General features: G+C 38.7%; 1 protein-coding gene across 1 annotated transcript in view; it reads right to left on the bottom strand.

Moving 5' to 3' along the window:
* The window catches only part of MICU3 (mitochondrial calcium uptake family member 3), a 75,448-nt gene that overhangs the window by 8,822 nt on the left and 52,058 nt on the right, over positions 1 to 14,568 (bottom strand). Inside the window, exons 5-10 of the mRNA XM_015418745.1 lie at positions 14,106 to 14,153; positions 12,314 to 12,396; positions 9,851 to 9,922; positions 8,812 to 8,850; positions 6,291 to 6,386; positions 2,587 to 2,687 (exon numbers count right to left, since the gene is read on the bottom strand). Of these exons, the coding sequence (XP_015274231.1) occupies positions 2,587 to 2,687; positions 6,291 to 6,386; positions 8,812 to 8,850; positions 9,851 to 9,922; positions 12,314 to 12,396; positions 14,106 to 14,153 (439 nt within the window). The remainder of the gene's footprint in view (positions 1 to 2,586; positions 2,688 to 6,290; positions 6,387 to 8,811; positions 8,851 to 9,850; positions 9,923 to 12,313; positions 12,397 to 14,105; positions 14,154 to 14,568) is intronic.

Below are 14,568 nucleotides of genomic sequence, written 5' to 3'. Positions count from 1 at the left end.
TGTTAACTTTACATCCAAACAATATGGTCCCGTTCACACTGGCCGATTTGAGCCGGGAGCGGGACAGTTCGGCGCCGGATCAAACCGGCGCGATCACACCACAACATCTGGGAAGCGTCTTGCTTCCGTGGCCGAACTGTCCCATCCCCGCAGAAATCCGCAGCAAACTGAACCACCTACTTAGGTGGTTCAAATGGACGCGGCGCAGCAACGGGGCGTTTGATCGCCGGCGCGTCTTTGCGCCGGCACAACCCCGGCCCAGATCCGAACTGCGCATGCTCCGACATGCGCAGTTCGGCCGGCTAGGCGTCTGACGTGTGTTTTCTCCCCAGCGTTTGATCGCGCCGAGGAGAAAAGGCGCCGCAGCCAGGGGATCCATGGGATCCTGCCGCGGCGCCTCAACGTTGGCATGGCTTTTAAAAGCTGCGCCTTAAGAGGCTTTTCCCCTGCCGTGTGGCAGGGGCCAATATAAGAGTTGAACCTGAAGTTGAAAGCTCTGCATTTATTTATTCTGTAACACAGGGCAAATCCCAGGTGCCACATCACAATGGCATCTAGAAAAGCAGCACCTAGTATTTCAGCAATGATTTTATTCTATGTATTTCAATAGTCCACAGTGGAAGTTTAAAGAGTTGGATAAAACCAGTTTTTCCACTGGTGAAAAAGGGAGGAAAGCTTTGACCACCAACTCCGACCATCAAACAAGGTTATATTTTGAAGGAGCCAGATTTTGTGCCCAGGCATGTCTAATTAGACATGAATATGGTTTGTTTTAACAATTTTAACCAAGCATTGTATTTTAAGACCTGTCATGCAATTAATGTAACCAATGTAGTCAAGGTAATGTTTGTTGGTGATTTTGATTCTGTTCTCTGATCTTGGATTGTAATAAACTTGACTTGACTTAAAAGGTTATATTTAGGATCAGGGGATTTGCGTGGGCAAAAGCTATGTGGAATGGGGCTGTAATAAGGAAGGGAACTGGACAAGGTTGAGCAAAACAGATGGCTGGATCCAACCCAAAGCTTGTTTATCATATCACAGCAGAATGTTTTGTTGCATGACATAAAAATAAATATGCATGAAGTTCTTGTCATTGCTTGTTTATATGTAAACTAAACTGGTAGTAGATGTCACTTCTTAAACAGTTGTTTTCTACACTGGCTACAGTATTCAATTAAACAGAGCTTTTTAATGGGATCATGAGAAATTGGGGAGAAGTTAGGCTAGGCTTAAATGTTAGCTTTTTTGATATGGTGATGACAATCAGGGTTACCCATATGTTTATATATTACAACACTTTTGTCATGGCTTTAATAAAATTATGAGAGACTGTGAAGAGGTTAGGATGAGTTTCTTATGGCAATAAATAGAAAATTTTGTCATTCAAATAAAAATCCATGAAGGCTGAAAAATGAGTCCAAGCCAAAAAACTTTTGGCCAAGGTTTGCTGTAGCATTTTTCAAGGTCTCAAGAAATAATTATAATGAATATTTATGCTCTGCATAATAGTCTCTTCTGTTGCTTGGCATCTAGCTACACCACCCAATTATCTCTGCTATCTTCTCTCTGTACCTATACCGATTCATTGATGCTTCTCTGTTGTGAGCTAACAAAGTCCATAGAAAAGTAAAATAGAATTATAATGAATATTTATGCTCTGCATAATAGTCTCTTCTGTTGCTTGGCATCTAGCTACACCACCCAATTATCCCTGCTATCTTCTCTCTGTACCTATACCGATTGATTGATGCTTCTCTGTTGTGAGCTAACAAAGTCCATAGAAAAGTAAAATAATGCCAATATCCTAGATGAATTCTATGTACCAAACTACTTACAGTCTAGAAATATATGATAGATGACAGGAAAAAATAAAAGCAAGGCAAAGGGAGCATAACGTAGGTACGCAAAAAAAATAATAATTGCAAAAGGTTGTCCTAAAGCTTGCCTTTACAACCCATCTGAATGCAACATAAAAAGAATGTGAAACAGAGGCTTGTTTCCACTTGGGAATATTGTAATATGCAAGTCAGAGCTCAATCCCACCCCACCTAGAATCTATCTTGGTGTTTCTTTCCCCACCACTGGCACACTGCCAACACTCTACTTCTTAAAAACAGCATTAGCAGCAGTACAAATTCAGAGACAGAACTATTGGTGGCAATTCAGCTATCACAATTTTCCAGATAGATTTCATTGCAGAAGCAACTAATGTATTATCTAAATAACTGTAAAAACACTTTGTGCAATACACCCAAATTTACATTCTTTCATAGTGTGTACCTGAAGGGTTTTAAATTTCATTTGGAATAAACAGTTTGCAAGGAGTCATGTTGTATGTTTCCTTCCCACACTCACTCATGTTTTCAGGCACATTAATAACTGGTGAAGTTAATGCCTGAATATATCATTAGCAGTGGGTATTCAATTGTGACATAGTAAGATCAGAAAAATACCTTTGGAAAGTATTTAATTATTGGAAAACAATATATACATTCAGACAATCACAGCATGGGTAGGCGTTATTTCTAGTACTACAATCACAGAAGCATTTGTAGATATAAGAAGTATAAACTCAAGGTTCACCTATAAAAGTCTTCAAAGTTAAGTTCAGCCTTTCCTTTCTTGCCAAAAAAGTGGACCAGCAGCGTTGTATCAGACAGTAAACCGGTGATGTCATCTGCACGCTTAAAATTACCAAAATAAAATTTAGTTAAAACTATAATCAATTTAGCAAAAAAAGGAGACATAAAATATTTTGCTTTGAAAAAATGCTTTGAAGACTAAATGCATTCATGCAATTTGCAAATTAGTTAGCAATATATTAGTCAGGTTATATAATAGACATGTCAATTGTGAATTCTCTTTTAGCTCAATAAACTTTTAAAAAATGCTATGACATGATCAAGGTTGATAAATAAAAGCAAATACTTTGGTGATAAATGAAATGAATGAGAAAAAATTAGGTAGTGAAAATAAGTTTGTATATTTTAAAAAGTATTCTTACAAGGGAAAGTCAAAACATATTCGGAGCTGCTTTTTTCTCATAACATCTTCAATGTCAAAAAAGTTGAAGGAAATATTTTGATGGGGAAAATAAAATAATGGAAGCCTACCTCAGCTGCTAGTGACACATTTGGTTTCGACACCATGCTGTTATCTCTCTGCAAAAACCTGTCCATGCAAAAATGTCAAAAGATTCCACTTTCTATCAGGAAAAAACCTCATGAATGAATAGAGTAAGGGTGGGATTATAATTGCTGGACAGGGTCAGAAACCATTCCAATGCCTTCATGTATTTTCCTTACTTAACTAATAAAATATTGTCCTCCTAAAGAGGCAAGCTTGATCTACAGGGCATAGTTTAAATAATCAGGGCCTAAAAGATCTTGCAGTAAGGTCACATTTGATTCTGGCAAATAAAACTGACAGATGACCATTACAGCTATAGCTTTCAAAACCCTTTGAGTGCAGTTGGGCACATTCCTGGAGTGGTGTGAAGTCAATTTACAAGGCAGATGTATAGTGCATGCTAAGTCTTGTATTATCCTGGGTCATCCTGGGTGACTACAGCAGCTTCTTTTGATCTTGAAATTTTGTGAATCATCAGGAATGCATTTTACTTCCCCACAATACTCATATTAACAACAGCATTCGAAGTATTTAAGTGATACTCATCTGCCACAGAAAGGTGGTTTTGGTAAAGCTTTCAATTTAAATGTCTGTGAAAAGCAGAAATAAGAAACAGCATCTGGAAAGGTAAAATACCTATCTTGTTATTTTAAAGGTCCGAATGTGGGGAAATGGCTATTATAGACTAGAGACGAATCTCCAAGCAGAAACAAATATGTAATCATAGCTATTCCAAAAAAACTATTTAAAAGGAGTGATCTTTCTTGGGAATTCCAGGTATGGAGATGAAATAAAATCTTAGATTTTATAGGACTGAGAAGGATGGAATAGAAATGTTATTGAGAAAAATTACCTCCAAAAGCATTACTCTGTGCCCCTATTTAAACCAGGAACAGTTCCCTTACTATCTCTTCTTGGCATCCAGAATGCCACCATTGCCAGCATAAGGGCCCAGGGACCTTGGGAAACACAGTACTCCAGAACACCTGAGTACTTGCCATTCACAGCAGAATCTCTAGAAATTATATGTCCCAGGAATACAGCTGGGTGCCTCTCCTAGAGACAAACAACCCATGGATATATAATTTCCAAAATGCCTAAGGGCCAAACTAGATGAGATCCTATGAGACTGAGTAGTATGCTCTCAAATGTTTTAACTGGTAAATATCAGTCATGTCCCTTCGGTTTGAGGCTATAATGATACCTGATGCACGACTGCAATACTGGGTCACACTTACAACCAATGATCCCTCTTAGCTGTGGAGTCTTGTGAGCAAATATTCTACTTTGTGAGCTACTGGCATTGATGTTGTGAGCGAGCAATTTGGATACTGCATAAATTAGTTTGCTCTGGAGCCATCCTTCCTGAGCTAAGACAAAAATGTGTGAGCCGGAGGCTAAAAAACAGTGAGCTAGCTCACACTAACTCAGCTTAGAGGGAATACTGGTTACAACATGGTTCCTTTAATACACATTGTGCAATATTTTAGCCTGCATAGTCTGTGTATTCTGCACAAAGAAAACTGGAAGGGCTTTTATGTATTTATGCAGTGCATTCATCTATCCAGACTAAGAATGGTGAAGCCTATAAAGTCTCAGGGAATATTATTTAACTCTCAACACATTAAGTTTTGTTTTGGAAGGGGCCCTGCAATTTCAGTGCATGATGAACCAATAAAACTACATATTGTCTATGCAATTAATGCTCACCCACTTGCCAAATAACTCACCTGTCCCCCCAAAAAAGAATCATATGAATCAGCCCTTGCAGTGGATGAGTGAGTGAGAGAGAGTACAGGAAACAAAGAAGACCTTTGTATTGATTAATTAGAAGCGAATAAAAACATATCTTATGATACGCATATACTGAAACCTTTCTAATAAGAGCAGCAGGCATTCCATCTGATCCTGCATACATAGTATGCCAATTCTTCAATCTGTGAATGCCGGAGAAAATCTTGTCTCCCTGTGTGACCATATCCTGAAGATATTGCTCAGTAACACATTAATGTATTTCACAAAACACTTAAAGGACTAAAAGTCTCTTTCTAAAAAAAAAGTCGTCTTCTGTTGTTTCTCAGAAATATAAATTAACTTTCTTCTAGCTAGGAGGTCTGCAGATTCACCAAGCACAGCTTCAGCCCATCAGTAGTTTGACTCTTAACTGCTGATGGGTTGATGCTGTGCTCGGTGAATTCCAGATATATTTTCAACCCACTGTGGGATTCCTACTTTCAACAGTTGAATACAAGAGTGAATTTTGAGAAGGGCTGGAATAAATATGCCCTAATTATCTTTTCTATGTATTATTTTTAAGAAAAATATATCTTGCTTCTTCATTACACTCGAAGTGGCTTACAAATTCAATTATACTAAAACACCAATAGTAAACCAATGGGTTTTTTGAAAGCCAGCTTTTTCAAAATATCTTGCCCAATTCTCCTCCCTATTACCGTTCCCATCCCACAATGGCTTTTGTCAATGCAGATTCCACAATCCTCAACTTAGTTTCTTTGGGTGGTCAAATGAGTAACCTCCTCTCTTTTCAGCCATGGAAAAACTGGCTGGGTCCAACCCAATAAAAACAGCCATAAGACCAAATGCAGTCCAGGTCCAATAAAACACCAAGGACTCAGACAACTCAGGACCTCCTAAAGTTCTATGTTGATCATCCTAGATGGGAGCTAATCCAATGGAAAATGTGTATTAGCAGGTAGAGGTGATACTTTGATCAGAATGCTTTGTCAGTGGATGAATCATTACTGGATTCAGTTTAGAATCTTTCAACATAAAATTCTAGACATCCTTCTAATGAGGTCCAGCAGGATTATTTTTTCAGTGAATAAATGTTTTTTATAGAAATGTATAGTCAAATATCCCAAGGTTGTAGAACACAACACTTAATTCTTCCATGTCTGCTAAATTTAAAAAAAAACTACTGGCAGTTTAAAGTAATGTTGCTTACAAATGTATGAGAACACTTGATAAACCATACCAAACAAACAAAAACCAATAGATGAGTGAACAAAAGACCCAGAATTCTAACAGCAAATTAAGTGAAAAATAAGGAAGAACATTTACCATGAAGAAAAACAAAAGGAACATTAAAAAGGCAAGTGAAAAAAGGTTTATAGACCACACAGAGGTTTTAATTATACCTCTGCTAGGTCCGAAAAGAGTGCCTGGCTTGTGCTACGTCTCAGAGTATCCCAATAGCTTCTTGGAACAAGGTCCTCTCCTCCTGTTTTAAGCACCTGCAGAATTTTTAAAACACACAGGTATTGGAGGGAAAAATATCAAGGAATAATAATTAAGAACAGCTTATATACTTGTATATCTTTGCTAACGGATCTTTAGAAAGAAGAAAGCCATATGAGATTACCTTTTTGTTTCTTCCTGCACAAAGAATATTACATAACACTGCCATTTTCAAAGCAGCAACATCCCCACTTCCTTATTTGTCATGATGTGATTTTGTAAGAAGGATCGCTCAGAGTTGTTGTTAATATATCTTTCCATGTGGAATCATAATACTGAACTAAACACTGAAGTATAGAATAAGGTGTGTTGGAACACTTAAAATACCCTGATTATTGAATCTCTCTTTCAAAGACTAATAGGATTAGGTATGGACTGGGATTTTTTCAGTGTCGTTCAGGAAAAAAAATGTGGACTCAGTTCAGAGAGAGTTAGCCATACCAGTGTCAATGTAATCTATGATAGACTTACTAACCTGTTTCACTGATTTTAAAGCAACTTGAACACAACTTACTTCTTCTGGATTGGAGTAATTGGATTGAACATTACACTTGCTCAATAAAAATATTTATGGGCACGAACGATATAACCAAAGTTAGGTCATTTAAGTTCTATGGCACATGCTTAACTCTCTCCTTCAAAATCAAAATAATTTGTGTTCAGCTTTGGCTGAATTATACTCAGCGTTTTGATCAGAAGCCAACATATTCTCTCAAAAAACAGATAAAAAGAATATTTTAATATTATACATACTACATGAAAATTACTAGCTAATGTAGATATTTTTCTTCAGGCAAGAATGCTATCTCTAATTATATGCTAAGAAATGATGTGCTTATTTCAGGTTTTCTGTAGTGACATGCTTGATGACACAGAGCGAAGTTACTGATGTACGTGTTCCCGCATTGTCATTCCCCTGAAAATTACGAATATTATATTATATTAACTGATAGTCTGATCCCTAAATACACACAGAATTAAGCACCATTCATTTCAATAAAAACTCCAATCAAGTACATGGTAGCCTATATGGTGTGAAATCCTTGCAGCACTTTTGGACCTAGGTTTCCACTTAAGAGTACATCTCTTTGGAAAGATTAAAGCAGTCAATCTGGCACTGGGCCAGATCCTTCAGCTGTGACTGTGGCCAAAAGGGAGGGGAGAGGGAGTCAGTCACTCTACAGCAAAGAACTAGGAGAACACCAGATACCTGCAAGCTTACAGCTGAGCTCACGGATCCCCCCCATTTCCCCCGGGACTGCTCCTGGAGAGGGGTCTATGACAGCCTGTATCACAGCTGATCGGTTGTTCAATAGAGACCATATTTGCAGGTCCTGAACCAGAGAGCCTTCCTCTGTAAAAAAAATTTTTTCTAGTTGGGAAGCCCCTGCAAACATCTATCACTGGGTATAATAGTATTAGTATAGTACAATAATTCCTTGCTTATTAACTGAACTGTTTTATAAAATATAAGTATCTGGTTCAATGCCATGTGGACCCAAGATGAAAGTGAAGGTCTGCACTGGGAGGGGGGCACTGGTGAAACTTCTTGCCCCCCCGCATTCCAGAAACAGAAATGTCATTCCATTGGAGGAACTGCATGGTTGGATACATGGCATTATCTTTTTCCTGTTGAGGCATGCTCTGCCATAATCCTCATCATAGGATTCTCAGGCAGATGCATTATATGTACAGATAAGAAGTTCTTGACTATACCATCTTCAGAATGCATTTGCCTGAAAATTCTAACATACAAATCATTCTGTGCAGGGAAAACAAACACATCAGCAATAATACACAGCTTAACTCATTCACATTTGATTTTTGTTCAAATCAGTATCAGTTTTGTTAGTATTTTTCAGTTATGCATGCTGTACTTGCATACAAATAATACTATATTACAGTAATTAACTATGACACATTTGCAATTTAGCCAGTCATACGGCACACTCCCTGCATGCCACCTGCATGCAACAGGCAATGCTTCAAAGAAATAAAGCATAACACAAAGGGGTAGAAAGGAGTGTCCCTATTCTACTTACAATTCACACACCTATGTGTTATGTCCTACATGGCACAGTATTGGCACAGACCAAATATACATTAGCTTACATAGATCTGAGGATGAAACTGTGATATTAACGGATTCTCCCATCACCAATAGTAGAAGTCTGCCGTAGCTATGGGGTAAAATCTTTGCTTGGTGGAATAACAGGGTAAAAAGGATAGTCTGTACAGTCTCTCTTGCAGTCTCAAAACTTTTACAGAGAGAGAAAGGATCTTTAAGTTGCAATAGGAGAAAATCTCCTTCACCTATACCAGAAATTTTAGTTTTAACTGAATACTGCGAGCCATGATGAATGCTTTTCTCATATAGATTAATAGTACTTCATAAAGTAAACAACAAAAGAGAGTACATACAGCATTAGTAGACGTGTGGTACCCATAAAGCTGAAGATTCTGACATACCGCACGGTCAAAGTGAAGAATTTCATTTCAAAACGAAGTCAAGATAACAAGAGAAAGAAAGAAGACAACAGAATAAAGACATTCATTTTATGCTATAAAATAGTTTAAAGATAAGGTTGCTTAGTTTATACTACAGCCTAAACATTCCTACTTCAATATTAAAATGGTCTTACATATCTTACTACTCATTTAAGTTTCATTCAGGGCTGTCATTAGCAGAGTTATATCTTTATAAGCCCATTGATTTCAATGGACTTAAAGGGTGTAATTCTGTTCAGGATTGCATGAATGGTCACTATAACATTAACATTAAGGAAGACTTGGATCTATGCAGAACCCATGGCTTTCAACCAGGGCAGAGTCAGTTATCAGCTCTTTTTAGGGCTGCCAAGTGGGGGCGGGTGGTGGGTAAACCCCCGCTTTGGAGGCCCAATTTCCGCCGCCGGGGAATTGGGCCCCGGGGGAACTCCGCTCCCCCAAAGCACAGCGTGGCTGCGTCACCGTCAATCACGTTGGGGGTGTGGCCCCAATTGTTGGAGAGAAAACTCTATGGTTTTCCCTCCAACGATCGGGGCCACGCCTTCAACATGATCGATGTCGCGCGTCACTTCCGGTGATGTGCTGGCGGCGCGTGTGCGCTTCACGCGCATGCACCCGCATCAAGGACCGGCTCCCGGAGCCCAGCGAGGCTCCTCCACTGGTAAGAAAATTGGACTTGGCAACCCTAGCTCTTTTTGTTTTCTGGCAGGCTCTGGACCTACTTCAAAAATGAAGGAAAACCTCTGGGAAACAGAAATTAGTATGATTTTACCTTATACATTTTGCCATGGGTTATGAGGGGGGATTTAACACAGCGCCACCTTACTTGTGGTTATTAATGTCAACTTAACAACCCCGTCCCATATCTCCTCTTTGAGAACAGGCCTCAAGCAATCTGGGGCAGAAAGCCAGAAACATAACTGTACCTCCAATCTGTTTGAGTGATACCTACCAGCAAGGCACGTTTCTCTTCATCTCCTTTTCTTTCTTTCTTTTCGTTTTTCTTCCTGAATATCTCTTGCAGCTACAACAAAATCAATTGCATCATCTGTAGCTGCCCTGTGTAAATAACCTATTTATACGATTATAGTTATGGGTTGATATGAACTAAATGGCTTAAGGCAAACAGCAAAGCAAGTTGTTAGCATTGCACTGAAAGCAACAGGGGTCAGTTGTGACTAACTGGTGGATTATTTTTAACATATTGTGGAACATTTACATACATTTTCCTTCTGTTAAGCTCTTATGTTCTCTTCTAGCTATAATTGCATCAACTGAAACATTCTTTTCACACTCCTGGTTGGCTGCTATGATGTGTAACTGAGTACATGAAAGGCAGACTTTATTTTTGTTTACTTCAAAAACTCCCACTGCACTCATTATAACAATCAATTCGTACAGATTAACACAGCCAATGGTTTGATCCAGTAGAAGATCCCTACTAATGGAATGCCCTTCCACTACTAACCTCCAGCATCCCACAAGCAAGTCCTGTTTTGCTGACAAAAATCCTTTCTGTTGGTAGAAACTACAGCTGGATCTAACCATAGCATAGATTATTAACTGTATCAACAAGCAAGTACCTTGTTTGATCAGCAGCTTCTTGCATACCTGATGCCCAATTCAAAAGCCATCTGGACATTCCCTAATGAACCATAGCATTACCAACTCAGAAAATTCACTACACATTCAACCTCCATGACAGACAACAAATGTCAGAGCTGATTCAAGTATTTACCTCCCCGCGCCCCAATGCAGTGAAATATGCAACACAACTTCCTCAAGAATTTTTGAGACACAGGAAGCTATCCTCTCAAGGAGAATAGTATTAGCCTATAATTCCTCCTAGCATATTAGCTTTCCGAGTGTGCAGGAGTTTCTTTTGACATAAGGAATGTTCAAACATGAAAGGCCCCTCCTTCGGAAGCAGCACAGTCCCAGTACCACATGTTCTTTCTAAATGTTTGAAATGGTTCACTTTGGATTAAATTCATAGAGAAAAAGGTCAAGCCATCAAGTAATGGCAATGAGTGTGATGGTAACTGAAAAAGCAAAAAAGATCTTTCTTTTTTTAAAAACAACAACAACACCATAGTTCATGCTTTGATTTCCCCTTACACCAGATACGGGGAGGAAGATCTTGTTGCACTCATCAATAAAGCTCATTTGAACTTCTGGAAATGAACCTTTTGTATAGAAGAAGTGCTACAGGATACCAATGAACACAGCAGTGGACATGAATTAATCTGAGAGCACTTTTCATAGGAACATTGTCTGAAACAAAATAATGGGATTGACTGTTGAAAGCAGAAAGGACAAAACAACATCTCTTGTATCAAGGGAACAAAATCCCTCTGTTCTCTGACCTCAGACTTATGACATAAGTAAATAGGATTAAAAAAAATAAATCTGTAAAGTATCTGATTTGATGACTTAGGTTAAATAATTTGGATGTGCTGCTACATACAGAATAACCGGGCATTATAAATTATTTGTCATGTTTCAAGCTCTCTATGAAAGAAGGTCTAATAAACATGAACGTCAAGTACAATAGTATTGACTTGATTATGCTGGTTTTATTTACATGAAAGCACAATCTCACCTCTCCCTTACTGTTTTTAAAATTGAAGCCCTTGTTCATCTCATTAGCCTGTGGCCAGATGGTCAGTACTGGTGTTTCTTTGTAACCAGTGCAAACACAGAAAGAGGTCTATTCCAGAAACAAGAGAAAAATTGGGGAAATCTCATCGGTAGTTGCTTGGCAACCCCTCAGGTGCCTTTTTTTCTATAATACATAAGCAAGCTACATTTTAGATGCTTAATTCCAACAAACTCACCTTTCTTACCATATCTGCCAGCTAGTCACCCAATGAATCATGGGATAATTTCTTCTAACCTCTTTCTCTCCTACTTCCCAGTCCCCTATCTTTCTCCTTCTCTTAGTCTCCCTATCTCTCCAACCACCTCCTTCCTGACATGCATTTGTCTGTGGCAACATCACCTTGCTACAACCCTAATATGACACATTCATGTCACTGTTAGGTAGTCCCCCATATGTTTCTTATTTTGTGAAGCCACCAAGCAGCACCCAGAAGATCCAAAGAGAAAAGTTGGGAATCTGTGCAAAGGGGTTTTTTTTGGGGGGGGGGGGGGGGAACAGAAGTTGTAGGTGCTTCAGCGGCTGTCCAGACAGTTTAGCTACCAACAATTGATTGCAGGAGGCTTTTACAGCTTTTTCATGAACTACTATAGGGTAAAAACAAAAACACAACACATGATTAATTTATCTGAAGATGTTAAAGCATAGGCAGACTACTGCAATAAAATCCAATTTGCACAACAAGCCACTAATCATAAGACACCAATCATAAAAAATTGAAAAGACTGATACAAAGGCAACTTCCAGTGTACCTACCACCAAGAATTCCTTTTTATCCACCATCTCATTTCCATCTGTATCAAACATGTTGAAAGCTATCCTGAAACCAGCATGAGGCTCTGCCAAGGAATAAAGAAAAAGATATGATGAATTTTTTATGATGAGGGCCAAAGTAGACGTGAATTCTTATATCTGTAGACATGGAATTTGCCCGATCGCGATGAAAAAGGGTTGGATGTCTGATTTCTAATCATAAAAGAGCCATCTGCTACTTATCTTTCCACAGGTCCTCAAACGTTTTTCATGTAGCCAATGTTACTTCCAGATGCACTCAGCGGAGAAGAAAACTCTCAGGGAAAGAAACTGTCTATAGATGAGCTATGAATGGAGAAGTGATATGTGCACCTTATCCATGTGCCCCTTGTCCTGTTACAATAAAACCTTTGCCACCCATCTCCTATGTGACTGACACAGTTTACTGATACCCCACCTCTCCATACGAATACGTGCAAGGCAACTTAAACTCAAAAATAGTGGAACAAAAAAACCCATCAGCAGGAGAAACAGAAAAAAAAATCAGCATTTTTTTAAAAAAGAGCATCAGATAAAGATCAACGAGTGGTTAACTGAGCTATCACAACTGCGTCTAATTTGGACTGGGTTGGTATAATAAGACATATCAGTGAGCCAGAGCAAAGCAGTGGGGAAAGAGGACAGCCTAGACATACACCATGCTGGCTCAGTGGTTTCTCATCAGTTCTCATGACATTGCCCGACTATAGGTGGGTTCTGGTGGGTCCCTGGCTGGCATGCACTGGAGGCAGAATCTTAGCAGCAGAAATCTCAGGGATTTCCATCATCAGGCAGTTTTTATGAACAGCTCCACAAACCCTCTTTCTACGGACTACTGGTGGACTTTCCCCCTTTGAATCTTCATAGACCAATGGGTCAAATGGAATTGACTAACTGGGGCTAGAACTGTTCTGCCCTCCCTCTCCCCCAATTCTGACCTGGCATTCTAAGAGGGAGATCTTCTGAAAGAGGATTTCCTTAATCAGCAGTCTTTACTATGAGCTGCGTAGGTATAGTTGTCAATATTTCGGAAGATTCTAAATAGACGGAATGTTTTCTGCTCTGTGTTTTAAGTATTGTACCTGCATTTTTACACATGTATTTTAGTTTTGGTTTTATTTGGTTTTCTGAGCTGTTTTTATAACACTTTAACTGTTAGCTGTCATGCTGGCCCTAATAGGCCAGAAAGGTACAATATAAGCTTTATAAATAAACTATCAGAAATGGAATTTCCCAATCGCTTCGTGTAGTGGTTAGGATCATACGGATGACTGTACTAAATGTATATCTGAACCAGCTTGTAATGCAGGAGTGACAACGCCTGGAATCCATTTTGTTATGTCATCCTGCCACATAAAAAATGACAGGAGAGCTAGTTTCATTTTTATTTATGTAACACTGATGATGGCAGAAAACATGAGTTTTGAGGAAGGATCTGAAGGAAATCAGGGAGGTGGCATTATGCTGGTGCTGCCAGGCAAAATAGGCAGCAAGCGAGAAGCTGCATTTTCCTCAAGATAATAAACATGGAAATTAGATTACAAGTCAAGGACTTTCTAGTACTTTTAGGATATCCATCTAAGCGCACTTTCTCATTCAATTATTCCATTCAGATTTCACCAGGGGAAGATGAAAAACAAAATATGAACTATGAAATTTTCCTATTCCCCAGAATCTCGCCACAAGTTTTAATAAGTATACAATAGTTTGATATGTAGGAACATATACATCTTTTTTTTAAATTCTGAATACTTACTTGTTAAGATAGACAACAAGAACAAATATTCTGTATAAGAAATCACACCTGAAAAAAGCAAGTCAGCGAATTAATTGATTTCCCCCCTTCAGTAATCAAATAGTAATAATTAATAGCTGAAAATATATTAATGGTATAATTGATAGTTTGCTTAAAGGTAATAAAAAGGATTACAAAACAAGAGTCAGGCTGCAGGCAGAAAGATGTGCATAGAACTGTTTCCTCCCATTGGATTGGGTGCTCTGTGCACCAGAATGTATTCCCATATTTGCGAAAAAAATCTTCATCAAGGCCAGTGGGTTATAACCACTAAACCTGTAACACTATTAATATTATTGAAGAAATCTTACCCCTCCATTGGAAATTGTTCCAAATATTAGCATAGAAATCGTATGCTGAAGAAGAAGAAGAAGAGGAGGAGGAGGAGATTGGATTTATACCCCGCCCTTCACTTGGAGTCTCA

The sequence above is a fragment of the Gekko japonicus genome, unplaced genomic scaffold, assembly GCF_001447785.1.
Source record: "Gekko japonicus isolate JY-2015 unplaced genomic scaffold, Gekko_japonicus_V1.1 scaffold854, whole genome shotgun sequence".
NCBI classification, from domain to species: domain Eukaryota; kingdom Metazoa; phylum Chordata; class Lepidosauria; order Squamata; family Gekkonidae; genus Gekko; species Gekko japonicus.
This window is presented reverse-complemented; position numbering and strand designations above follow the sequence as displayed.